Raw genomic sequence first — 24,467 nt, 5'->3', positions numbered from 1 at the left:
TATCTTTTCTATACATATATTAATATCAAAAATATTTTTAAATTTGAAATTATTGATTTTTTAAAAATAGAATAAATTAATGCTAATTTTTTATAAATATTTTCGAAGTGTATATCTCTAAAATTTGTTATTATCTATCTCGGGTAAATATTTTTGAATTTGAAATTATTAAATATTTTAAAAGTTAGAATAAAATAATGGCTATTATTATTATTTTGGGCTTCTAAAATTATAGAATTAGGCTTGAGATTGATTTAAAAATAGTAAAATAAATTCGTGTCATTTTCAAAATAATTCTAAAATGTGTAAATAATACATGTCACGAAAAGCGAGTGGCTCTCGGCGCGAGTTCTACGGAGAGCAGTGCAGGAGGCTTCGTCAATGAGATATTTCTTGTCGTTTATCAGATGTCCAGCCTGGTTCGGGTCCTCAGCGCCGTTGGCCCTTCGTGTCGCTGATATTAAAAATCAGAAACTTCTGGACAATCACATAAAACCCACTCATCTATCCCTTCCCCATCTCTTAATTTTGGATTTTTCTCTTAGTTTTGAGTGAGACTTGATGGATCCCTGTTGTAAGATTCAGCGGATGGGTGAGTCTATGGTGGTTTGACAATCGCTCAAATCGGAGAGAGATTTGGTTTTCGGGAATTGTTTTCTGAACTCGGTTTCTCTCGGATATGTCGGAGCTTTGTCTTATGGCTTCCCATGGATACCCTTCGGCTCTTGTTTTACACCACCAGCATAACACCTCCAGGGAAATCAAGGTACCGTACAACAAACTGTTGATTTGCGAAATTTCTATAACTTTTGTGCTATTTTTTTGGTTTTAATCCGACTTTCAAGCCAACCATGGATTGGTTGTTTATAATTATTCCCATTCTTGGTTTGTTTCTATATTGATTACGCAAGACATTGTACTTCTGTTCTGATCATTATTGGCTTGGAGTTTCTTGTATGCGTTGCCGCTCCCTTACATTGGCTAGCCCTGTCACACCATTAAATCATGTTCTTAAGGCATAAGAATCTCTACGAATCTTTGTGAATGATCCTTGACTCGTTGAGTCATTTGTTTAAACTGTTGTAAGTTGTAATGAAGATGTATCGTCGATAACTCTTGTTTAGTTTATAACCCTTGATAGTTCATATGAACAAAAATGGTTATATTCTCATTTTGATAGTTCATGTATGAGCATTAACATTGCTATGCCTATATAAAGGCTTGTGTAGCATTATTTTGAGATGCAGAATCATTGCCATTTTGTATTTGTCTAGAAACAATTGGGAGAAACTTTGTGGGTGAGACTTTGTAGTGTGAGAGTGTGAGAGATACACTTGTAAACACTTTGGTTATAGTAATTGACTACCGTGGATGTAGGAGAATTTCTTCTCTCCAAACCATGTAAATCTTTGTGTCTCTTTGTTTAATATATATTTGTGGGTGTGTGAGTGCGAGTGATCTTGCTTCTGCTTAGGCTACAACTACTCAGAACATATTGGTTGTGGCATGTAAGGGTACAACATAAACTTTTTTTTTCTTTTGTGATTAACCAGGACTGTCAGTCTTTCTTGTCAATACGTGGAGCTAGGCCAGAAATTGTGATCGGGTCAGAATTGCAAAATATTCAGCCTCCACAGAGCCATGGACCATGGAAATCTATTATTGGGATGCCAGAACCCAATCAATTAGTTGAGTTTGACCCAAAAGTTAGAAGTCTGAACATGATTGATGCACAAGGTTAGTTGATTTGCAAGTTTCAACATAATTTTTAAGGACTCTTATTATCTTTCCTATCATCTATAACAGCCGGAAACAAATCATTGAACTTCATCACGACCATTTTACTTTTCACTTCTCTTGTGAAATGTGATTTTTTAAGGGAACACTAGTAGAGCAACGATGCTTCAAAAAGAATTGTTATAGTGATTATTAGTATAGTTGTATCGTTGTAAACATCTTAAACATGTTCTCCTTATTGTCTTTTTACTATCTTCTACTTAAATTACGCTTGTACACTTGTCTAAATATGAGATCCCACATCAGTTGGGGAGGTGAATGAAACATTCTTTATAAGGATGTAGAAACCTCTCCTTAGCAAACGCGTTTTAAAACCTTGAGGGGAAGCCCTTAAGTGAAAGCCCCGAAGGAAAAACCCAAAGATACAATATCTGTTAGCGGTGAACAAACTTTCTTGTCTTTGGTGCATCTTTTAAGATGTAATCGCAAAAGTAATTGTAGGCTAAGCTACCATAACCTAAGTTGTATTAGTATTATTGCGCAAAGTGGACTTTTATAATTTGAAGATTAAATTAGATAATAAGGTACATTTATGGGCATCCATACCCGAGTCTTAATTGTTCCCTCTTTGATTTGGTTTCAGATAATCAGGGTGGATCTTTGATATTCAGTTCTAGATTTGAGGAGGAATTCAAAAGGTGTGAGAAAGTCTTGGAGTCCCTTGTATCCTGTCCAAGTGAAGAGAAGAAATATGCATTAAATTTACCAGACTTAAGGGGGTTACAAGAATTAAAGACGCAGCATTGCCGAGGGCCCGTTGCTACTTCACTTATCTTTCCTAGCTGCGAGTTTGATGCACCAGAGCCAATCATGGACTTTGTTGGCGAATTGATTAGAAGCTCAAAGATCACAATTCATCCTGATGGACAGATTCTTTTAACTGAGACTGGGACAAAGATCAAGGATTTACTTTCAGTTGTTGCTGAGTTTTATTTGTCGAAGAACTCTTTAAGTTGGAGCAGGCAGTCAATTCTTGTCCCCAAATATGATAGGTACATATTTCTCTGCCTTTATTATCATCCACATAGTGGTTCAAAGTTTTCATTTTCCATTTGTCTTAAGAATTCAAGAACATTATTGCAAACCCACAGTACTTCTTTATTAATTTTAAATTATTGTTGTTTTTACTAGAAATAGGTTTTTACTTTATCATGAGAAAATATTTTGGGTAATGTAACTCTTGGAATCCTCTATTGTAACAAGTTTTAGGCTTCAGATAAGTTACATGAATTTAAGCTGACACTGCAAACATTCTGTGCTCAGGTTGAGCGGTGGAGTGGGAAGCCATATTTATGATTCTCCGGTGAAGCTTCATGCAACAACCATTGCTCCTATGAAGAGGTATGTGCCACATGCCTAGTCGTACAAGTTCGATTCTTTTCTCGTCATTCATTTTGGTCGTGGCATTTGCTTTTAGACTTACACAACTCCTGTTATGTACTTGACAGCCCTGATATAATCAAGGTCAAGCCATCGCCAAAAAGGAGACGCAGTAAGAAAGTAGGCCACGAGAGAGATCTGTACAAGAAAAACTATGTCCACGCATGTGAGAGTCTGCTATCCTATGTGTTTAACAAGCAGCAGCACGGGAAAAGGGCAATACAGTCATTAAAGAATTCGGGGCGAGAGGTTCCTCAGTTTCTCACTGAGTTCTCTGTTGGTATTGCTGGGGCTGGTCTTGTTGTCCTTTTCTCTGTCATGTATGAAGTTGCTTGCGGGAGTGTGCCATTTTGTTCGTCTAAACTCTTGACCACTGGATTTGGGCTGGGTCTGGTTTGGCTATCTTGTGGCGTGAATAAACTGAGGGATACAATAATCTGTATCAGCAGGAAAGCAGCCAAGGTTAGCTTGAAGGACGATGAGATGATAAGGAGAGTGGATAAGAGCCTAAATGATATCTTCTTCAGAGCAGCGACTTTAATGATGGTAGCCATCTTGAAAATTGGTTAGGCTCAAGTGATCATCCTAGTTGGTATTCATCTGAGTGTAGATATGCGCAAGTAAAGATCGCTTGAACTCAGAAATGACAATTTTGAACCGAAATCGGCATCGAGTTCAGTTGCTTGGATCTGTTTGAACACCCCTCTCGAGAGCGGAGACTCGTTCTCTTGTTGTATCAGCTGTTCATACAAGGTTTTGGTTGTGGGGGGTTACACTATCAAATACTTGAAGCAGATTGCAGGCGTTGTAGTTATATACAATTTTGTTCTTATAATAAACGTATTTCTATGAAGTTTCTTTCCTTAAGTCTTTTCCTTATATAAATAACTATCCTTTTAGGGCCAGCTTGGTTGGAAGTTTTTGTTGGATGAGCATGAATATGTAAGCAAGCTAAATTCATGTTCATATGTAGTTTTCAATTTTTTATTATCAAGTATCTTATTCCTTTATTTATTCTTCCTTTATTTGGAAGAAATTGATGCTTGTCAAAGTGACTAACCCATATTAGATGAAACGATAAAGTATTTTCAATTCAAAACGTTACGTAACTTGGGATGACCAGTCGTATACCAACCGGGGATAGTCCATCAGCAAAGATGTATTCCTTACTTATAAATTCATGATTATTCTCTCCAATCTTCAATAGTGTGTTCATTCATTTACAACACAACAACGTCACATCTCATTGTCATCCCGATTTTCAATAACACAACTTCATGATGTCATCCCCATGTCTTGGGACAGCTTAGCCATTTTGGCTTGCTCGAACACATCCGTTGGGAATTGACCCATGTGTCGATCGTCTCATTAGGGTATCCCGAACATCCATCTATTCAGGTTATTATCAGGTATTGGACTCTCCCACGTCCATGCTAGACTATTTACAACATTTGTTTCGAATAGCGGGTGCATAGTCCAACCTCTCACACATGGGCTGGGGTGTAATACCAGCAAATCCATGTTTTCCGGTACTTGTTAGAAACCATGAACCTCCACAATGATTATCCACTTTGAGCATAAATTCTCATGACTTTGCTTTGGGCTTCCCAAAAGTCCTCGTACCAATGAAGATGTATTCCTTACTTAGAAACCCATGATGATTCCCTAAATTAGTCAACGTGAGACTCCCTCCGATCGTCAACCGTGCATCACGTTACTTTGTCCTTTTGAATTTTCGTTGCTGCAAAAGGGAGAAGCTATTCATGAAGTGACACCATCTTTAGGCTACTATTTTCTAAGCGAGCGGAGAAGGAAGAGGCGTAATTGGCGACAGAGCTGAACTGCATGCTTACAGAACACTCACCCACCACAAAAAAGCCGATTCCTTTTTCCTCCCTTTTCACTAATCATGCATAGGAAGGGCTCGCGCGGTTTCTTAGCTTACAGGAGGCCAGATTCTTCCCTCGACCTTTTTCTAATTTCTCCCGAATCAATACTCATTGGGATGCTTTGAAAACAGCTATTAAGTTTGTCATAATTGGACTCTCTCCTAAGAGAATTGGGCAGAAACCATTACTTGGAATATGGTTCTCCTTTCTTAATGTCATATTGAATGGAAAACACTAACAAAAAGCACCCGCGTTTTCGATTTCTTAATCAAATTCTATACTTCGTGTCGTGCACAATTAAGCTTTGAACTAGGATCCACGAAACATATTGTTGAGAGGAAGGCCCACGATAGCTAATTTTGGAAATGATAATGAGTTTATAAATAAGGAATACATCTCCACTAGTACAGAGACCTTTCGGAGAAATCAAAAGTAAAACCACGAGAGCTTAAACTCAAAGTGGACAATATCATACCATTGTGAAGAGTCGTGATTTCTATGGCATTAGAGTCATGCTCTTAACTTAGTCATGTCAATAGAATCCTCAAATGTCAAATAAAGAAGTTGGGAGTCTCGAAGGTGTAGTCAAAAGTGATTCAAGTGTCGAACAAAGAGTGTAATTTGTTCGAGGACTTCAGAGAAGGAGTCGAGCCTTGATTAAGAGAAGGTTGTTCGACGGCTCCATAGACCTTAGGAGAGGCTCTATAGTGTACTTCGTTCGAGGGGAGGATTGTTGAGGATGGTTGATGGCTCCATAGGCCTCAGGGGAGAGACTCTATAGTGTACTTTGTTCGAGGGAAGACTGTTGGAAATTTAAGGAATGATCGTAGGTTTATAAATAAGGAATACATATCAATTGGTATGAAGTCTTTTGAGAAAAAGTCACTTTATGAAAGTGGACAATATCGTACCATTGTGAAGAGTCGTGATTCCTAACACTTCTCTAATTCCTCTATTATAAATAGAAGAGGTTCCCAACACCCACAACACCATCGATCATAGTCTATCAACACACCATGGGAAAGAACACCAAATCCTCCAAGCGCAGTTCAGTGTGCGAGAGGTTTCTCAAGGCTCTCGGCATGTGTCCTTCCCCAAACCGCCAAGAGGAACCCCTGGCTCCTGAAATGGACAAAAAACAGAGGCCCAACATCAATGGGGCACCTGAAATGGAGAAAAAACAAAAACTCGAACCAAACGACGCGTTTAGCGACTACATCAATCGGGCTAAGCGAAGGCTGGGAAGCATATCGAGCAAGCGACATGATCCGAGTAGCAAGGGAAAAGAGAATCTGAAGGAGGATCGGCGCTTTACAGATTATATCATCCGAGCTAGGAATAGGCTGAGGGCTACCTCCTCGACCGTGGGGCGGAGTAGTAAAGGACAACCACCTTCCTGAATAACGCCACTACTACAACGACAACCACCTTCAGTTTCGTGTTTTGTTCTTATTTATTTTTCTCCTTCCTTTGTTTGCTTGGTTTGTGGATTTTATCTCATTTCCTTATTAATTGTGGTTATTGTGAGTTGTGAATGCCATATACGGTTGTAATTCTATGCGGATTAAATTATTTTGTTATCATTTTGTGTATTAATATTAAAGAACTCAAAGGTATAAATATATGGTAGAAAAAAAAAAAAATCAAACAACCTCGTCGAACAAAGTACACCGCCTCCCTTGAGATCTAAGTAGCCCTCAAATAGTCTCCCTACACTATATACTCAAACAACCTCCCCTTCATCGAGAATTGAATCGCCTCCCCGAGGTCTATCTAGCCCTCAAACAGCCTCAAGTACCCCACAGACTCAAACAACCTCCCTTTACTCGAGACTTGAATTTCCTCCCCTGAGGTCTATGTAGCCCTCGAACCGCCTTCCCTTAATCGATGCTCAAATCTTTTCTCTAGAACTTTCGAACAAAGTACACCTTCTGTTTGACACATGGGATCGATGCTCAAATCTTTTCTCTAGAACTTTCGAACAAAATACACCTTTTGTTTGACACATGGGTCGCTTCCCGCCTCTTTTAAAATCTATGTAACCCTCAAATAGTCTACACTTTGAGCGTAAGCTCCCATGACTTTACATTGTTTCAAAAAAAAAAAAAGTTTGGGATCATCTTCTAAATTAACCCACCTACGTCTAACCATCCTCAACAGGCCAAACTGTCCAACTAAACTGTGGTCGGCTGTGGCCCAGTATTCCTTCTTTTCCTCTACCCTAGACTTCGGCTGCCGCTTTTGCTAAGAAGCCGCCGTCACGTCCGTCGTCGTCGCTCCACCTCGTCCACTTCTTTCCTTATCCTTCTCTTCGTTGCAACCATTGATGCTGTTGGCCCTCCGCATTTTGAACTTTGCCGGTTACTGGTCGCCTTGTCCCGGTTCCACTGCCGTCGTTGCATAGACGGCACCTGGTTCGCCCGTGGTTCCTACCGCCGTCGCACCTGGTTTGCTCGTCCCCCACTTTTTCTTGTCACTTTTTTTTACATGCATGATCGCACGTGGGGTTGGAAGTGAACCAAACATTATTTTTAAAAAACCAAAACCTTGAATTGAAGCTCTAAATTAAAAGTTTATAATACCGTATGTCTTTGCAAGTATTTTGTTATATAACCTAGAAATTTTCTTAATGCAGATATGAGAGAATTACAGATTTCCTTGAATCAAACCCAGAGGATTCGGCTTCAAAGAGCCCTAGAACTGCTCGAGTCTATCTCTTCGAAGGCCAATTCCGATGCTTCTGTTATAGTTGCTGATACTATTCCTCTGAATTACGACGATGGTGTCCTCAAGTATATAAATAATCACCATCTTTATATAATAGTTGCTTGGATTGTGTACTTTCCAGGGGATTATATGTATTGAGGTATAATTGAAATTCGTGTACAGGGGACATGGGACCCTTGACTTAAATGGAGAAGTAGTTGCCACTATTTGTGGAGTGGTTGAGCGAATCAATAAGCTTATCTATGTACGTGCCTTACGTGCTAGGTTGTCCATGAAACTTCGTAATTTGGTTTTTTCTTGATGATAATTTAATGTTTCCCTTTCTTTAATTTCTTGTTGTTATATCTTTTCTGATGTAATTGTCTGTTCTGAATATTAGATATAAACCGGAGGTTGGTGATATCATAGTGGGGCGTGTTACAGAGGTAAAAACGAATGTGTTTTTAATTAGTTTTTTGGTTTTAGATAAATGTAACATAGAGACGTTGGTGAATGAAACAGACAAGAAAAACTTATTTGGAGTCATGGTTATGATGCTGTAAATAGGAAAATGTGTTACAATTTCTTCCTGTCTGATGCTATCTTAATCAGGTTGCCCCAAAACGTTGGAGATTGAATATAAACTATAGCCAAGATGCTGTCTTGATGCTTTCTTCAATGAACTTGCCTGATGGTATTCAGTTATTGTAGAATTCCTACCAGACGATGAATTAACTGTGCCTTCTGCTGAACTTTATGGATAATTTTACTGCCAAATTGCTGCAATTGATCTTTTTCTTAAAGAGTGGTTGCATTTGTTCGAACGTTGGGATAATTGTGTGGAACTTTGATGCATTATTTTATTTCTAGAGGAGGCAAACTGCAGATGATGAACTCAACATGCGGAGCATTTTCGAAGAAAATGATGTTATTTGTGTAAGTTCTTTTTAGCTCTTACTTTCATCTATCACCGTCAGAAAGAATATTGCTACTAAGTTTCTCATGTGACATGCATACAGTGGGTTTTCTCCTATATTTTGACATTTTTGAAGAATTAAACGTTTTGCATTTTTTGTGGAGGGAGACAACTCTTACTTAGCAAAATGTAGTAGGGTTAACAATTATCTCATGAGAACAGGTGAGGTGCGTCCAAGCTGGCTTAGACACCTACACACATAAAAAAATATATTTATATCCTACTTTGGACGTTATCATGGGTACCGTGGAGATAGAACCAAAAGTTTAAGTTTTGCCCTCATGGCCATTAGGCCGAAGCATGGTGGTTATGAACTTTTGTTAGTTAATCGCATGCGCTTTGCATAGGCTTCGACACATTAGATAGACAGGTGCATCTTCGGCACCTTGCCGGTTCTAGCCAGGTGTCTTAGCTCAAGTGCCATTTTCTTTTGTACCTTTGCTCCTTACCGAGGTCCTTAAATTTTCTTGACATTCTAGTGTTGCTGTTGGTGTCTAACTCAAGTGTCTATTTGTGTCTCTTTCCCTTAAGTGCCATTTCTAAAGTTTTATCTTCCATTTTTCTATCCGTTTACTTTATCAGCAAGTGATGCAACATATCCATTGTTGCTTCTTTTTCCCACCTGTCACCTCTCTCGACTCAAGCCATGCCTTGTGCCTTGCACAAAGGCTTGAAGAGATGTACTTTGGCGCTTCAGTTTACCTTGCACTATAATAAATAAACACCGCTCTTATCAGTAATTATTCATGCATACTTTCCATTTAAGAAAAAATAACATCACCAAATTTTTTCTCAGGCAGAAGTGCGTGGTTTTCAGCATGATGGCCTACACCTTCAAGCGAGAAGCCAGAAGTACGGGAAGGTAAAAAGAGTCACTCCTTTTCAAGCATCTGGATTTTGATGTGAAAACAAAGAATTTAGAATCAAATTTCCGTACGTCTCCTGCATCCTCACTGGTTTCTTATGAGAGATTCCGTAGAAATATTCTTGATAGCATGTGAATACTGATTTATAGACGAATATCATGGGGCAAATTCTAGTGATTAAAACGAGTTCTCGAGATGATTATAAAGTTGTTGCACGGGAATGAGGGAGAAAGCCAGGAAGGGATTCATTAAGGTGAAAAGATTCATAGGTGGAAATATTTAGTAATTATAAAGAGGAGCTAGCAGATGAGTGGGAGGCAAAAATGTAAAAGATAGTATAGAAAAGTGAACGAGGTCAGCTGCTCACAGTATCACCGTATCTAGTCAAGAGACGCAAACAACACTTCCATCATTTGGAGCAGTATGGTATTGACTTAATATTCGGATGCAATGGATTTATCCGGATTGGGGAGCGTGTTGATCCCACAGAGGATATGATGATAGAAGATCAAGTTAATAAATCTGAACAAAAGGGTTCAAAATTTGAAGGAACTTTTGGTAACCAAGTGCAAGAAAGAGTATATACTCCACTAGAGACACGTCAGAATATATGCAGAACTGCAAATGCTATTCGAGTATTGTCCAACTTAGGTTTCATAATGACAGTAGAAGTCATAATGGAGACAGTTAGTCTAAGTCTTTCTCTGAACATCAATGTGCATGAAATGCTTGGTTCGGAGTTCTGTGTCCTCACTGCAGAAAAAGAGGCTGAACGGCGGACTTCGAGTAAGAAGAGGGGATGAAACTGTGAGTAATTTAAATTACTGTTCATGATAACTTTTGCTACAAAGAGTTTGATTTTCAGAGGAACTAACTGTTAGAATATTTTGTAGAATTTTGGATTACCACCCCTTTGGTCTGTTAGTGTTAACAGTATAGAATGCAATATTTGCTTAATTATTATGTATTAGGCCTATCCATAACAATCCTCTCCTCGAACAAAGTACACTATAGAGCCTTCACTGAGGCCTATGGAGTCCTCAAACAATCTCCTCTTAATCGAGGCTCAACTACTTCTCTGGAGTCTTCAAACAAAGTACACAATTTATTTGATACTTGAGTCACCTTTGACTACATCTTTGAGGCTCACTACTTCTATTTACATTTGAGAATTTTAGACATTGTTAAATTAAGGGTATGACTATGATATTATGTTAGGAATCACGGATCTTCACAATAACATAATATTGTCCAAGCTCTCATGGCTTTGCTTTGGACTTCCCCCAAAATGTCTCATACCAACCATAATCCATAATCATTTTCTAAATTAGCAATGTAGGACTCTCTTTCGACCATCAGAAAAATAGTATTAGTTGGAAGTGGCAGTAGGCGTCAAAATTGGTGGTAAACTATGTTCGAGAATCCCAGCCACTATTCATTTGACATTAACCCTATACAGCTTGAAGCCCACAGGCCACATGAAAGCAAGACATGCAAGGTGGGGGGAACAACAGAGTAGAAAAGCTGGCAATTATGAGATGAGATGAGTTGTGTTGGGATTGCAGCAGCTGCTGAGCTCGCACAAAGATATTATATATTGAAAATTGAGAAAGACAAATAATGATGGCATCTTCCACTAATGACCCTACAAAACTCCTCCACCCAATAAAAACAATTCTATATTCTAAATTTCCACCTAACCTTAAATACTTAATTCTATCTCTTCCCTTTTCAAAGTTTATGGCTTTTTTATGTCTTCCTTCCTTCCTCTAATAGCCATTCAATTTCATAATTCATTTTCCTGTGGGCTCCACCTTCCTCCACCACATCTCTCTCTCTCTCTCTATATATATATAATGCATCGGATTTGGATATGCCGGATTTTTAGTGACGTGGCGTTCCAGAAAAGCATACATGACCTTGTCTTCTTTCAATGCGGGAATTGCATTGTTCTAAGCTGTCTTGTTTCTCCATCATTATTTACGACCTCAATTATGAGATTTTAATTTTCTTTCTGAATAATTTTATTCTAAGTTTCTTACGTCCGGTTCCAAATCCCAGTAGTACTGAAACGATCATAAGTCTTAAAATAAAAAAAAAAAAAAAAAAAAACAAAACCAAATATGTATTCCGTGTTAGGATCGCACAATAACGCACACACTTTATCAAGAAGATGAACACAAAGAACAAGATCACACACTCTATCAAGAAGATAAACACAAAGAATAGGAGCGCACACTCGATCAAGATGAACACAAAGAACAGTAGAGAGAAAATTTAAGGAGAAGGTTTTATTGATGGCGTATGTACATTAAGAGAGAATACATGGAATGAAGAAAATACTACATTTTGAGAGCACGCTCATGCCTGATGGGTATATATATATATATATATGGTTTTGGTTTACTGATATAGCTTTAACATATTTAACAAAAAAAAAAAAAAAAAAACAAAATATTTACAAAATATCTATCCTATTATGCCATACATCTTTTAGTATACATAGGCATCAGACTTCATGAAGTCAGGATTGCTTTGTAGATCTTTCCAAAATATCTGTCATATATATTATATCATATCTTTTGGTGGTATACACAGGGCATCAGACTTTATATTTATATGATAGATTGGTTTTGCATGCGATTGGAGTAATTGGAAATTGGAGCAGTTGGCGTTGTCTTATTTATATATAATATTATAAAATAAGAAGAAGAAAAGATGAAAACGAGTGGCCCCAAAAGTGGAAGTCAACCATTTGTAGGAGTCACCGAGTTGGACTGAAATTGGGGTTTGTTATTAATTTCTGCACTCACACCAATGCCATACAGGTTTTGCCCAGTTGAATGTCACTCTGCAACTCTCACACTTTCCTACTCTTCTAAAATGCTCAAGTTCCTCAACCGGAGCCTCCGCCGCCTCTGCACCCGTCTACGATGGCCTCGTGCCCGGCGGGTCAGACCTAGGGTCGTCGTCATCAAGAAATTTGGAAAAACCACCTCCAAACCTCACGCCGATCCCCACAATACCCTCGACTCCTTCGTTAATGGCTCCTTGGCGTCGCCTGTTCATCCCAAACCTCAATTTTGCGGTCTTAATGCGCACAGACCTGTGCGGATTGCGACATTTAATGCCGCCTCCTTCTCCATGGCACCTGCTGTTCCATATGCTGAAAAATCCAATTCCTCCGCCAAATTCCGACGGAGTTTGGATTCCAGTTTACGGACAAAATCCGTAAATGATCGCCCCAAAAGCATTTTGAAACAGTCTCCACTGCATCCGAATACCGTGAATGGAGTTGTTGCTAATCATAACCTCCACACCCAACCAAAGTTCGTGAAACCCAAGCCGCGGGTTTCGATCAACCTGCCTGATAACGAGATATCCTTACTCAGAAATCGACAGGCGAGCTTTTCTGAGTACGAAATGGAGAAGGAGGATCCGTCCTCTTCAGGTAACGATGGGAATGGGATGCGGATCGCTAAGAGTCGGCCTCCACTGAGATCGATTGTAAGCATGCCTTCGGAGCGCGAAAAAGGGGAGAGTTACAGATGCAATAGGACGGTTGTGGAGGTGCTTAGGGAGTTGGATGCTGACATATTGGCGTTGCAAGATGTGAAGGCGGTGGAAGAGAAAGGCATGAGACCGCTTTCCGATTTGGCAGATGCTTTGGGAATGAAGTACGTTTTTGCAGAGAGCTGGGCGCCGGAGTATGGAAATGCGGTCCTGTCGAGATGGCCCATCAAACGCTGGAAAGTCGAGAAGATTTTCGACCACACCGATTTCAGGTTAGCAGCTGTACACCACACTCAATAGTATTATACTATTATTTGAACCAAACCTTTTACATTAATTTGTGTGTTCTTGCTCTGCTCCTCATTTCATAAACATGCTTTTGATTGATGACAATAGTAGACTAGATGGAGTCTAGACGATTGATTGCTTTTGTTTTTGTTTTTCTGAAATGAATTCATTTCCTTAGAGGCAAAAACTAAGCTAAAAACTTAACTTTTGGTCAATTTTAGATCTGTGAGAACTGAGAGAAGGCAGAGCCCTCCTTGAAAATTGAAACGGTTCGAAGATTATTGGGAGAGAGTCTTATATTGACTAATTTAGGGAATGATTATGGGTTAATGAGTAAGTAATACATCTCTACGAGGCAGGCTTTTGGTAAAGCCCAAAGCAAAGTCAAAAGAGTTTATATTCAAAATATATAATACCTAGAGAATCGTAATTCATAACCAAAAATTTATGAAAAAGTAGTAAATAGTTGATAAACTCTGTGAGAATGATGGAATTGGTTATTGGGTTGGGCGGTGGCAGGAATGTGTTAAAAGCGACCATTGATGTGGGAGAAGTAGGAGAAGTAAATGTGCAGTGTACCCATTTGGATCATCTGGACGAGAATTGGAGGATGAAACAGATAAAATCCATAATCCGATCGACCAACGACGAACCCCATATCTTATTAGGAGGCCTTAATTCTCTGGATCCCACGGATTACTCGCAGCAACGGTGGACGGACATCGTGAAGGTATCAATTGTTATTTTGAACTTTGTTTAGCTTAGTTGAGTTTTGTTTATGGCATGCATCCCATGTTGGTTGGTTGGTTGGTTGGTTGATTGGTTGGTTGGTTGATTGATTCATTCTTCAGTATTACGAAGAGATAGGAAAGCCAACTCCGGAAGCTAAAGTGATTAAGTTCTTAAAGAGCAGTATGCATTATAGGGATGCAAAGGAGTTTGGAGGAGAATGCGAATCAGTGGTGATGATCGCCAAAGGCCAAAGTATGAAACTGAGTGATGAATATGAAAAAAAGATAGGACAATGAGAATGAAAGGTTTTTACTAATGGAATGTATGGCATTGGTTGGCAATGGCAGGTGTTCAAGGGACGTGCAAGTATGGGACACGAGTCGACTACATATTGGCCTCTCCGGACGCAGATTACAAGTTTGTTGAAGGATCCTACTCTGTCCTTTCCTCAAAAGGAACCTCCGATCATCACATTGTCAAGGTTGATTTCCTCAAACCTCCTCATTCTCAAGGTTGATTTCTTCAAACCTCCTCCTCGGCCTCGGCCTCAGCCCCAAACCCGTTCGCATTCCCTTTCCCCTTGGAAGAGATGGACACGAAATAACGACCAACACGCCCAAGCCCTTTGTCTTCTTTCATTTCTTAAACCTTTTCACTTATATTTACACACTCATTTGTATTACATTTAGGAATGGAACTCATTCCTTTTGTTCTATGCCGTATGTAACCAAAGAACCCATGTACACCTTAATTTCAAACCAAAGTATTAGACACAAAAACTTCAAAACTACAATGAGATTTGAAGGAAGCTGATGTATTTACCAACACACAAGTTACAGTTACTACTGGAACTGCCTGGATTTCTAGTTAAAGTTCTAATGAAAGCTCAAAGTATATCGTTGTCATCAACAATCTACAGAATTACAGAAGAATAGTCTTGATTTCATATCTCTGCTATGCTCTTTTATTGATCCATGCATCATTATTAGTACATTTGACTTTGTATCTTTTGAATAACCAGCCGAAGTATAATTCTATAAGGTCGTCTTCTATATTTTGGCATAAGCAAATGGGCAATGTAGAAATGGATGATTAATAGTTTCTACGTTCTTTTTCCACATAAGACATATGTTTGATCCCACATCGGTTGGGGAGGAAAACAAAACATTTTTTTACAAGGGTGTGGAAACCTCTCACTAGCAGATGTGTTTTAAAAACCTTGAGAAAAAGTTTGAAAGAAAAAGCTCAAAGAAGAAAATATCTAATAGCAGTAGGTTTGGGCTGTCCAAAGAAATGATTCATCGAAATTAGAGGGATAAAAGGTAAGTCAAGTCACTTTTCAACTCCGTCAATGGTGTTTAAGCTGCCATTGGGCATGGACCACACAGAAAGCTTTACTTTCTTGGGGCTGTTGCCTTCTCAAACGTGTCCGGAAGAGATGGGCCTTAATGGAGATTTTGCTGAAAAAGCTCCAGAGGAGTCTAAACTCCAAACAAAAGAATATGCTGCTATGACCCATCAAAAACACCATGTTTGTAATTTGAAAAGGAAATTTCATGGGAATGGTCTGTCTAAAGTACCTGAAGAATAGCATAGGTTATAGGACCAACGAGTAGAAATTGGAAGTTGATTGAGTGTCCAAAATTTCTTCTCTTTTTCCTTTTATACGTTATGTCACAATGTTTCAAGATTCTCTTGTTCTTAACATTCTAAAACTATGTTGCATAATTTGCGCTATCCATTTAACCAATAGAAATCGAGTTCTTCTTGACACTAAGAATTAATGTTCGATATTTTATATGATTTTGCTTTGATGGGAATGATTGATATGTGATGTAATTATTTATTATGAGTGGGAAGCAAAGAATGTATAAATGATTATTGCATTCGTAAGGCAACAGCAATTACCTCGCAATTGAGTACAACTTGATGCTCATGATGCTCGAGTACAGCTTAATCCACTCTCATTCATTTCAAATCATTCCCCAAATAATTCTAAAAATATATATATATATATATATAGTAATAATAATCTTAGTATAAAATTTTAAAATAATTAATTTATTAAATATAAATTTACTAAAAAAAAAAATTCAGAGGTTGATTAAATACAAAGGTAGTACACAGACGCTAGATAATTTCTAAAGTTTAGTAATTAATTAGACACAATATTTAAAATTTTAAAATTTACCTACTTTAAGCTTTAAAATTCATGGCTAAACTTATAATTTAATCTTTATTTTATATATATATATAAAGTGATAAGTCGACTAATACATATCGATAAAAATCATTGATTTACAAAAATATAATTTGATGTTTATAGTATTGAGGATCGTTGAGAAAAAATTCATATTTAACGAAAAGTTCAAATATATGAGAGATTAGATATTTTGGAAACAAATACATGAGAACGTGTACTCATAATAAACAATATCAATAATTGAAATATATTCGTTAACTAATATTATTTTAAAGTTAAAAATCCAATTTTGGTCCATAAATTTAAAATTGAATTGAGTTGAGGAGCAGGAGAAACAGAAGAATATTTTTATTTTAGAAAGATGATGTAATGTGGCGAAAACGAGAGTGTTTTAGGGCGATGGAGGACAAAGTGTTGAGATATCTTTTCATGATTATTTGTGACGATTACTCCTTCCAGAATCTTAGAACTCACGCTTTTGATTGGTGTGGATTGATTTTACACACCATACCATACGTCCAATTTTGGTTTGTTCTTGGGTAGCTTCCCGCGTAACAGAACCTTCCCTGGATTCACGCCGTTGGATTTCGCTCATTTCTATGCGGAGCGTTTCCATCTCTCATCTCTTTCCTTTCTTCTTGTTCTTCTTCTGAATGCCGTTGGATTCTTCTCTTCTGCTCTTGTTGTTGCAGAAGGGAGCGCTATTTTGCTTTTGTTCCAATCATGAAGGAGAATGTAGATTCGTCTTCACCCACTGGAATTCTTGAAGACTACTTCAGGAGCTCAGGATCCGAATCAACGTCTTCCGGGGACCCCAAACCGCCTTCCTTTTGGCGTGGAATGTTCAAATTATTGAGGTCAAAATCCACCAAGCCTGTAAGTAAATTGCATCCTCTTAATGTGCTTAAGCTCTCTAAAAAACTGAGCAACAGTATGAGAGAGAGTTTGCATCTTCACTTTCGGTTTGATTCCAACGTCGCCAATTTTAACTCGCCATGGAAGAATTTCACTCTGCGAGAGCTTGAGGTTGCGACGAACTATTTTAGCCCTGGTTCGTGCAACCAATACATCCTCTTTTTCATATTTTATGTCTATTTGCATTTGGTAAGCGTCCTCTTTTTTTTCTTTTTGGTGTAGAAAGTCTGATTGGAAAGGGTGGTTATGCTGAGGTTTACAGGGGATGTTTGAAGAACGGACAAGTTGTGGCCGTAAAAAGACTAACGAGAGGAAAATTTGATGAGAATACTGCTGATTTCTTGCTTGAACTTGGAATCATGGCCCATGTCAACCATCCCAATACTGCTAAGTTAATTGGCTATGGAATCGAGGGTGGAATGCATTTAGTTCTCCAATTCTTTCCTCAGGGGAGTTTAGCTTCTTGGCTTCATGGTTAGTCCTTATATATTGTTATATATTGTTAGGAATCAGGATTACATGGTTCACTTTAAGCATAAACTCTTATGACTTTGCTTTAGGCTCCTCCAAAAGACCTCATATCAATGGAGATGTATTCCTTACTTATAAACTCATGATTAGGGACTCCCTCTCAACAATCCTCCCCTCGAACAAAGTACAATATAGAGTCTCCTTGGAGGCCTATGTAGCCCTTGAACATCCTTCCCTTAATTGAGACTTGACTCCTTTCTCTAGAGCCCTCAAACAAAGTACACCCTTTGTTCGATACTTGAGTCACTTTTGTCAACATCTTTGAGGCTAGCAACTTCTTAGTTCGACATTTGAGGGCTCTATTGATATGGCTGAGTTAAAGGTATCACTTTGATACCATGTTAGGAATCAGGACTCTTCACAATGGTATGTATGGTCCACTTTGAGCATAAGCTCTCATTGATTTGCTTTGGGCTTCCTCAAAAGGTCTCATACCAATGGAGATGTATTCCTTACTTATAAACCCACGATTATTCCCTAGGTTGGGACTTCCCTCCCAACAATCCTCCATTGCTAAATGGCATAATTACTTTTCATAAGTTTAAACCTATGCATTCGGTAGGTTTGAAGGAGAAGCTGGAATGGAACATTCGGTACAAAATAGCCAATGGAACCGCTAAGGGGTTAAGATATCTCCATGAAGGATGTCAAAGAAGAATTATCCACAGAGATATTAAGGCCGCTAACATTTTGCTCACTGAAGAATTTGAGCCTCAGGTAATTCTCTTTTGACCTTCGTGAAGATATTAGTCGTTCATTCAGTGCTCCTCACATGGTATGCAGAAGAAGTTCAATGTTTAGTGTTCATTTTTGTTGGTTCTGTTGAGTATTCACTTTATAATTATGAGATAAAAACACAATCCATAGAAATTTGTTCAACAGATTTGTGATTTCGGGCTCGCAAAGTGGCTACCGAAGCAATGGACTCATCATATAGTATCAAAATTTGAAGGCACATTTGGGTTGGTGAATTGTCATTCGCTTGTTTACTAGTTGTTCATATATAAAAGAGTACGCATATCAACTCTGATTCCTCCCCGTCGTACTTTTGTAGCTACTTACCTCCGGAGTATTTATCACATGGTATAGTAGATGAGAAAACTGATGTTTTTGCATTTGGCGTGCTCCTATTGGAGCTAGTTACTGGACGCCGAGCTCTCGATTACTCTCAGCAAAGCCTCGTTTTGTGGGTGAGTTTTTATCCTTGCCCCCATAGTACTCGCTTATGCGGGAGGGTTCCAAAGTTTGATTCAATCGTCTCAACGAATTGTTGGGATATGGAGTCTGCGGCCTATTTATAGCTTGTTAAAGATATATATATATAGTAAACTGAAACCATATATATAACTCCTTAACCAGTGCTTTGAAAATGTACTTTTTACCATTTTTGCATTCTCTTTTACTTACATCTTGGAAGTCATCAATATAAATCTTTAGTCAATATTCTCTCTTCTATTCTTTGTGTTCATCTAGATCGAGTCTGTGCGTTGTGCGATTCTAACACGGAGGGCTACTGTTTAATTAAGATTTGTCTACCTTGATCAGGCAAAGCCGTTGCTGAAGAAGAACAACGTGAGAGAACTTGTTGATCCTTTCATAACAAACTATAATTCACGGCAGATGAATCTTGTGCTTCTTGCTGCTTCTTTATGCATACAGCAGTCCTCAATTCGGAGACCTTGTATGAATCAGGCATGTTCTTGTCTTTATTATTCCTCCAATTCACAACCATCCTATTTAACAACTGCCTTTGTCCAGCCCGTCAAATGTTATGTCATGTTGCTGTTACTTTGCTCTTTTTTTATACAACAAATGGTTAGGAATCACGACTCTCCACAATGGTATGATATTATCCACTTTGAGCATAAGCTCTCGTAGCTTTGTTTTTGTGCTTCTCCAAAAGGCCTCATGCCAGTGGAGATGTATTCCTTACTTATAAATCCATGATCATTTTCTAAATTAATAAATGTAGAACTCCCTCCCAACAATAATCAACACAAACGTGATGGTGCACGGGAATTTGAACCTCCGACCTCAAGGAGAGGAGTACATGTCATGTCATATACTATGAGTATAGCTCATGTTGGAAGTGTTAGTAAAACTAATGGCTGTTGATTAAATAGGTTGGAAATGGATATGGTTTAATTGTGATGTTTGACATAAAGAGAGCATGGACTCCAAACATGTGATATGCAGGTTGTTCAGATCTTGAGTGGAGACCTGAGCTGCATGAGAGGGACCAGAAAGATCCAAATACCTTTCCTTCGAAGAGCTTTTCGTGAAGAGTTAATTAGAGCAGAACAGCCAAGACTGAGGGATGTTCTTATGGAACGTTTGTAGGTGGCTGATTTCATGGAAAGTGAAAGACAGAGCAGGGCATTGTTATTAACATGTGGAAACTAAGTTGCTAGGTATATATTGTTCTCTTCAATGTTTTAAATGTTTTTCCTCAGTTTAGTTCTTAAAACAAGTTTAAATTCATGAAGTTTTTGTATGTTCCAAGTTTTGTTAGTGTTCATGAAGTTCATAAGTTTGGAGGAGGAAGGGTTGGTAGGATTATGGATGCCTTTTCCATTACCAACCCTACAACCAATGCCTTTTTGCAGTAAATTTCTTCCCCATAGCAAACCTTTCCAAATGAACCATCCATTAGTTCCAAGAATATGTTAATGTTGGGTGTTAGAAAACATATAGCTACCAGCTACCCTCCCAAAGGAAGGAAAAACAGACCGTGTAGTTAATGCTAAAAAAGTTATGTTTTATTGGGTAACTCAGTTACTTTATTTCGTGAGACAGCATTACCTCCGGCATATTACCTTTCTGATCTTTTCCGTTTCCGTTTGTGAGAAAATATTGGTTAGAAGCTTATATTGATAACTTTAAATGTGTACCGTAATAGAAAATACAGATCTTCTCCAAAAACATATCACCTTCTCCCCCACTAACTGCGAGTGAAATAATATTGATATTTGAGCTTGAGCTTCCCATGTTCATAGTATCCGATTTCATCTTAGACAAGAGTTCATGAAAATTTTTCTAGTTTAGATAACTTTCAATCTGCATATTCTAGAAATCGAAATCGAATCTATCAAACTTCTTAATTCAAATCTTTGAGTTTTCTATCTTTACCGATTGTGGTAAATATCTCTTTAACTCTAATACCAGTTGTTAGAACCCTACAACAAATTACACATTCAATTTAGATGAACGGTAATTCTACTCCCCCAAGTAGGCAATTGTGAAAAGTTGTACGGGTTCTTCATACTATTTATGGATTGGTGGAAGTGTAAAGGCGTTGAACAAATTCACCTCCAAATCAGGATTAGCCTGTGTATTTGTATCCCACTGAATATTAAATGCATGGCGGCAGCTTGGTGGAATCAGATCATGCATAAGCATAAATAAATACATACATAAATAGGGCGAAGGATGGCGGAGCTGTATGAAAGTGACTTGACATTGCCCTTTACTCTGTGTGCCCTTCGCAATAGTTTCCCATACCCACCCCAATCTCATCCAACCCTAACTAACTTAATTTCCTTATGGATTCGGCAACCCCATTTTTCTCTGTTTCTAACCGCTCGTATATAACACAAAGCAATTCATGTTACGAATCAGGGATCTCCACAATGGTATGATATTGTCTATTACTTCTCATCAAACAAAGTACACTATACAGCCTCCCCTGATGCCTATGGAACCCTCAAATAGTCTTCCTTTAATCAAGGCTCGGCTCCTTTTTTGGAGTCCTCAAACAAAGTACACCATTTGTTCGACACTTTAGTCACCTTTGACTACACCTTCAAGGCTCATAATTTTTTGTTTGACATTTGAGGATTCTATTGACACGGCTAAGTTAAGGACGTGACTTTGATAGCATGTTAGGAATAAGATACTCTCCACAATGACATAAGCTCTCATGATTTTGCTTCGGGCTTTCCCAACATGTCTCGTATCAATGAACATATATTCCTTATTGATTTCCTAAATTAGCCAATGTATGACTCCCCCCACCAATCCTAATAATTTCTAAGTTTTTTAGTGCTTTTAAATTTTCGTCAAAATCAAATCGGTCATATTTTGTGAATCAACGTGTTTGTTGGAAATAGAGTAATATTTATTAGACTATATTGGGAGTAAAAGGATGAAATGGAATCCATAAATTAGCAGTATATGGATGGACTTTTTAGAAGGGTTTGAAATTCGCTTTGAAATTCCCAATATTCTTCCTTTGTGTTCAAGCAACCAAGCTTTGAAATCCGGTAACATGTGTAATGTAAGTTTGAAGAAAGTAAAAAAGTGGTTTCTTTCACTCCGACCCCATTCCTTCCTATTGCTTTATTGCATCTCATTACCAATGCTTATAGCTTATACACCACAACTTATCTTCTCTGTATAATCAACATTATGGTTATGGTTATCTCTCCCATGCACCAAAATTCATTATTTCATTTTACGCATTATATTTATTACAATACTATTCATTAAGTTACAAGCTTCTAATTTACAATATGCAACACCATAATCTTTAGAGCCCTTGAATAGCCTCTCTTTAATCGAGATTCGACTCCTTTTTCTAGAACCCTGGAACAAAGTACACATTTTGTTTGACACTTGAGTCACTTTTGACTACACATTCGAGACTCACAGCTTCTTTGTTCGACATTTGAGAGTAATTCACATTGCTAAGTTAAGGGTTTCTAGAACCCTCGAACAAAGTACACCTTTTGTTTAACACTATCATGTTAGAAATCAAAATTCTCCGCAATGATATGATATTGTCCACTTTAAACATAAGTTCTCATGGTTTTACTTATCAATAAAGATGTATTACAATTGGCATGTTAGGGAAGGGGACCCAACAAACCCCATGGTCACATGATCCCCGTCTCACACACCACCACTTCAGCACTTCCCTTCTTATGGAACTGATTTTCACGCACTCAAAAACAACACCAAACAAGGCGTATTCAACACTATACAACTACTTATTCTATAAATAAATGAATAAATAAATAAATAAATAAATAAATAAAATTCCCAAACTGCCCTCCCTTCTCCTCCCCTGCAATCATGACCCATATTCTCCTTCTTCTCCAACAAGCCCCTCAGTCATAATAATAAAATAAAACAGAGACAAATATTAGATAAAGTGCATGCTTGTGTGCTGTTGCTGCTGCTTGCTTGCCCCAAGCAGCAGTCAAGACAACACCAGCTTCGCTTCTCCCTCAAGCCAAACGCACTTCAAATTTTGGTTGCTCATATGCAGTTCCGCCATTAAAACCTTCACAGGTGATTTCCCTTCTTCTCACTTCTCACGGAAAAGCAATCCCTCCTTTCCAAAACCCACTCCATAAATCCACCCATTTCCTGCTGTTCTTCCCATTCAATCCCAATGGCCAACCCCCACAGACCTCCCCTTCTCTGTTCTTTCATGGTTTTCTGTATGCTGCATTGTAATTTCATCTTCCACGCATCCGCAATGGTGGATCCGCTCGACTTCTTAGCGCTCCAATCCATCAAGAAGGCTTTGAAAGACATGCCAGGCTCTAATTTCTTCGCCTCCTGGGATTTCACTTCCGATCCCTGTAATTTCGCCGGCGTTTCCTGCCAATCCAACCACGTCGTAACCCTAAATCTCGGAGACCCCAGGGCTGGTTCGCCTGGTCTAATCGGTCGGTTAGATCTCTCAATCGGTAAGCTCTATGCGTTAACCGAGTTCTCCGTGGTTCCTGGTCGGATCTACGGCTCTCTTCCCGCAACACTCTCCCAATTGAAGAATCTGCGTTTTCTCGCCGTCAGCCGTAACCTAATCTCCGGTCAAATCCCTGCCGGTCTCGGCAGCCTCCGCAAGCTTAGAACGCTGGACCTTAGCTACAATCAACTGACCGGACAAATCCCTCGCCCTATCGGAACACTACCGGCATTGTCCAACCTCATTCTCTGCCACAACCGTCTCACCGGCCCCCTTCCTTTCTTTCTCTCCCGAACCCTAACTCGTCTCGACTTGAAGCATAACGCGCTCTCCGGTTGGCTCGGTGCAAACTCCCTCCCTCCTTCCCTCCAATATCTCTCCCTCTCTTGGAACCGTCTCAGTGGTCCCATAGACCGCCTCCTGATCCGGCTCGATCAGTTGAACTATCTCGACCTGAGTTTGAACCAATTCACCGGGAAAATCCCCGGCCGGCTATTTACATTCCCGATCACCTCCCTCCAGTTGCAACGGAACCTCTTCTCCGGGCATGTGGAGCCGGTGAGTCGTGTATCAATCACCACCGTGGATCTGAGTTACAACAAGTTATCCGGGCCGATATCGCCGTTCTTGTCTAGCGTACAGAATGTGTACCTGAATAACAATGAGTTCAGTGGTCGGGTACCGGCTTGCTTCGTGCAACGCCTCCTCTCGGCTAGTATACAGATACTGTATTTACAGCATAATTATCTGACGGGTATAGAGATGAATCCGACGGCTGAGATTCCTTTGAGTAGTTCGCTGTGCTTGCAATACAACTGTATGGTGCCACCCGTACAGACCCCATGCCCGTTGAAGGCTGGAAAGCAGAAGACCAGGCCTCGACAGCAGTGTAACCAGTGGAGAGGCTAGTCCGTCCTCACACGTGTCGTCCAACCAATTTTGCGTTCTTTTTTTTTTTTTTTTTTTTTTTTTTTTT

At 38.9% G+C, this 24,467-nt stretch overlaps 5 protein-coding genes across 10 annotated transcripts in view; all 5 read left to right on the top strand.

The window, feature by feature from the left end:
• The first annotated feature begins 367 nt into the window (after positions 1–367).
• LOC111466962 lies at positions 368–4,143 on the top strand. Its single transcript, XM_023111650.1, has 5 exons — positions 368–766; positions 1,554–1,737; positions 2,381–2,789; positions 3,061–3,138; positions 3,246–4,143. Exons 1-5 carry the CDS (start codon positions 680–682, stop codon positions 3,745–3,747), a joined length of 1,260 nt encoding a protein of 419 aa, XP_022967418.1. The 5' UTR covers positions 368–679; the 3' UTR covers positions 3,748–4,143.
• Positions 4,144–7,182: 3,039 nt separating this feature from the next.
• On the top strand, positions 7,183–11,314 carry LOC111467017 (exosome complex component RRP4 homolog). Of its 3 annotated transcripts, XM_023111776.1 has the most exons (9): positions 7,184–7,513; positions 7,702–7,858; positions 7,956–8,057; positions 8,173–8,218; positions 8,385–8,474; positions 8,643–8,708; positions 9,545–9,612; positions 9,961–10,421; positions 11,074–11,314. In XM_023111776.1, the coding sequence occupies exons 2-8, from the start codon at positions 7,704–7,706 to the stop codon at positions 10,415–10,417; spliced, it is 984 nt and encodes a 327-aa protein (XP_022967544.1). In that variant the 5' UTR covers positions 7,184–7,513; positions 7,702–7,703; the 3' UTR covers positions 10,418–10,421; positions 11,074–11,314. The 3 variants fall into 3 exon arrangements, with proteins under 3 accessions (XP_022967545.1, XP_022967544.1, XP_022967543.1); XM_023111775.1 differs by lacking the exon at positions 11,074–11,314 and having other exon boundaries at positions 7,185–7,513; positions 9,961–10,584; XM_023111777.1 differs by lacking the exons at positions 8,385–8,474; positions 11,074–11,314 and having other exon boundaries at positions 7,183–7,513; positions 9,961–10,584.
• Positions 11,315–12,306: 992 nt separating this feature from the next.
• LOC111467014 lies at positions 12,307–15,072 on the top strand. The gene is made up of 4 exons (XM_023111769.1): positions 12,307–13,399; positions 13,935–14,145; positions 14,267–14,399; positions 14,495–15,072. Exons 1-4 carry the CDS (start codon positions 12,432–12,434, stop codon positions 14,662–14,664), a joined length of 1,482 nt encoding a protein of 493 aa, XP_022967537.1. The 5' UTR covers positions 12,307–12,431; the 3' UTR covers positions 14,665–15,072.
• Positions 15,073–16,663: 1,591 nt separating this feature from the next.
• LOC111467015 (receptor-like cytosolic serine/threonine-protein kinase RBK2) lies at positions 16,664–20,569 on the top strand. Of its 4 annotated transcripts, none has more exons than XM_023111772.1 (7): positions 16,667–17,401; positions 17,488–17,739; positions 18,359–18,513; positions 18,664–18,758; positions 18,851–18,986; positions 19,342–19,488; positions 19,993–20,569. In XM_023111772.1, exons 1-7 carry the CDS (start codon positions 17,074–17,076, stop codon positions 20,134–20,136), a joined length of 1,257 nt encoding a protein of 418 aa, XP_022967540.1. In that variant the 5' UTR covers positions 16,667–17,073; the 3' UTR covers positions 20,137–20,569. The 4 variants fall into 4 exon arrangements, with proteins under 4 accessions (XP_022967538.1, XP_022967539.1, XP_022967540.1 ...); XM_023111773.1 differs by having other exon boundaries at positions 16,668–17,401; positions 18,679–18,758; XM_023111770.1 differs by lacking the exon at positions 19,993–20,569 and having other exon boundaries at positions 16,664–17,401; positions 19,342–19,689.
• A 2,293-nt stretch (positions 20,570–22,862) lies between these two features.
• The window catches only part of LOC111467016 (probable leucine-rich repeat receptor-like protein kinase IMK3), a 2,234-nt gene continuing 629 nt past the window's right edge, over positions 22,863–24,467 (top strand). Inside the window, exon 1 of the mRNA XM_023111774.1 lies at positions 22,863–24,453. Coding sequence (XP_022967542.1) covers positions 23,192–24,400 — 1,209 coding nt within the window. The 5' untranslated portion in view covers positions 22,863–23,191 and the 3' untranslated portion in view covers positions 24,401–24,453. The remainder of the gene's footprint in view (positions 24,454–24,467) is intronic.

Source organism: Cucurbita maxima, unplaced genomic scaffold, assembly GCF_002738345.1.
Source record: "Cucurbita maxima cultivar Rimu unplaced genomic scaffold, Cmax_1.0 Cma_Scf00032, whole genome shotgun sequence".
NCBI lineage: Eukaryota > Viridiplantae > Streptophyta > Magnoliopsida > Cucurbitales > Cucurbitaceae > Cucurbita > Cucurbita maxima.
Note: the sequence above shows the minus strand (reverse complement) of the source record. Positions and strands in the feature narration are given on the sequence as shown.

Coding starts and splice junctions, on each gene's coding strand:
- LOC111466962 (XM_023111650.1), top strand. CDS start 680: ATGTCGGAGCTTTGTCTTATGGCTTCCCATGGATACCCTTCGGCTCTT. Junction 767..1,553: donor ACACCTCCAGGGAAATCAAG/GTACCGTACAAC, acceptor GTGATTAACCAG/GACTGTCAGTCTTTCTTGTC. Junction 2,790..3,060: donor CTTGTCCCCAAATATGATAG/GTACATATTTCT, acceptor TTCTGTGCTCAG/GTTGAGCGGTGGAGTGGGAA.
- LOC111467017 (XM_023111776.1), top strand. CDS start 7,704: ATGAGAGAATTACAGATTTCCTTGAATCAAACCCAGAGGATTCGGCTT. Junction 7,859..7,955: donor TACGACGATGGTGTCCTCAA/GTATATAAATAA, acceptor ATTCGTGTACAG/GGGACATGGGACCCTTGACT. Junction 8,058..8,172: donor GTACGTGCCTTACGTGCTAG/GTTGTCCATGAA, acceptor TCTGAATATTAG/ATATAAACCGGAGGTTGGTG.
- LOC111467014 (XM_023111769.1), top strand. CDS start 12,432: ATGCCATACAGGTTTTGCCCAGTTGAATGTCACTCTGCAACTCTCACA. Junction 13,400..13,934: donor TTCGACCACACCGATTTCAG/GTTAGCAGCTGT, acceptor GGGCGGTGGCAG/GAATGTGTTAAAAGCGACCA. Junction 14,400..14,494: donor GATGATCGCCAAAGGCCAAA/GTATGAAACTGA, acceptor TGGCAATGGCAG/GTGTTCAAGGGACGTGCAAG.
- LOC111467015 (XM_023111770.1), top strand. CDS start 17,074: ATGAAGGAGAATGTAGATTCGTCTTCACCCACTGGAATTCTTGAAGAC. Junction 18,759..18,850: donor AAATTTGAAGGCACATTTGG/GTTGGTGAATTG, acceptor GTACTTTTGTAG/CTACTTACCTCCGGAGTATT. Junction 18,987..19,341: donor AGCAAAGCCTCGTTTTGTGG/GTGAGTTTTTAT, acceptor TACCTTGATCAG/GCAAAGCCGTTGCTGAAGAA.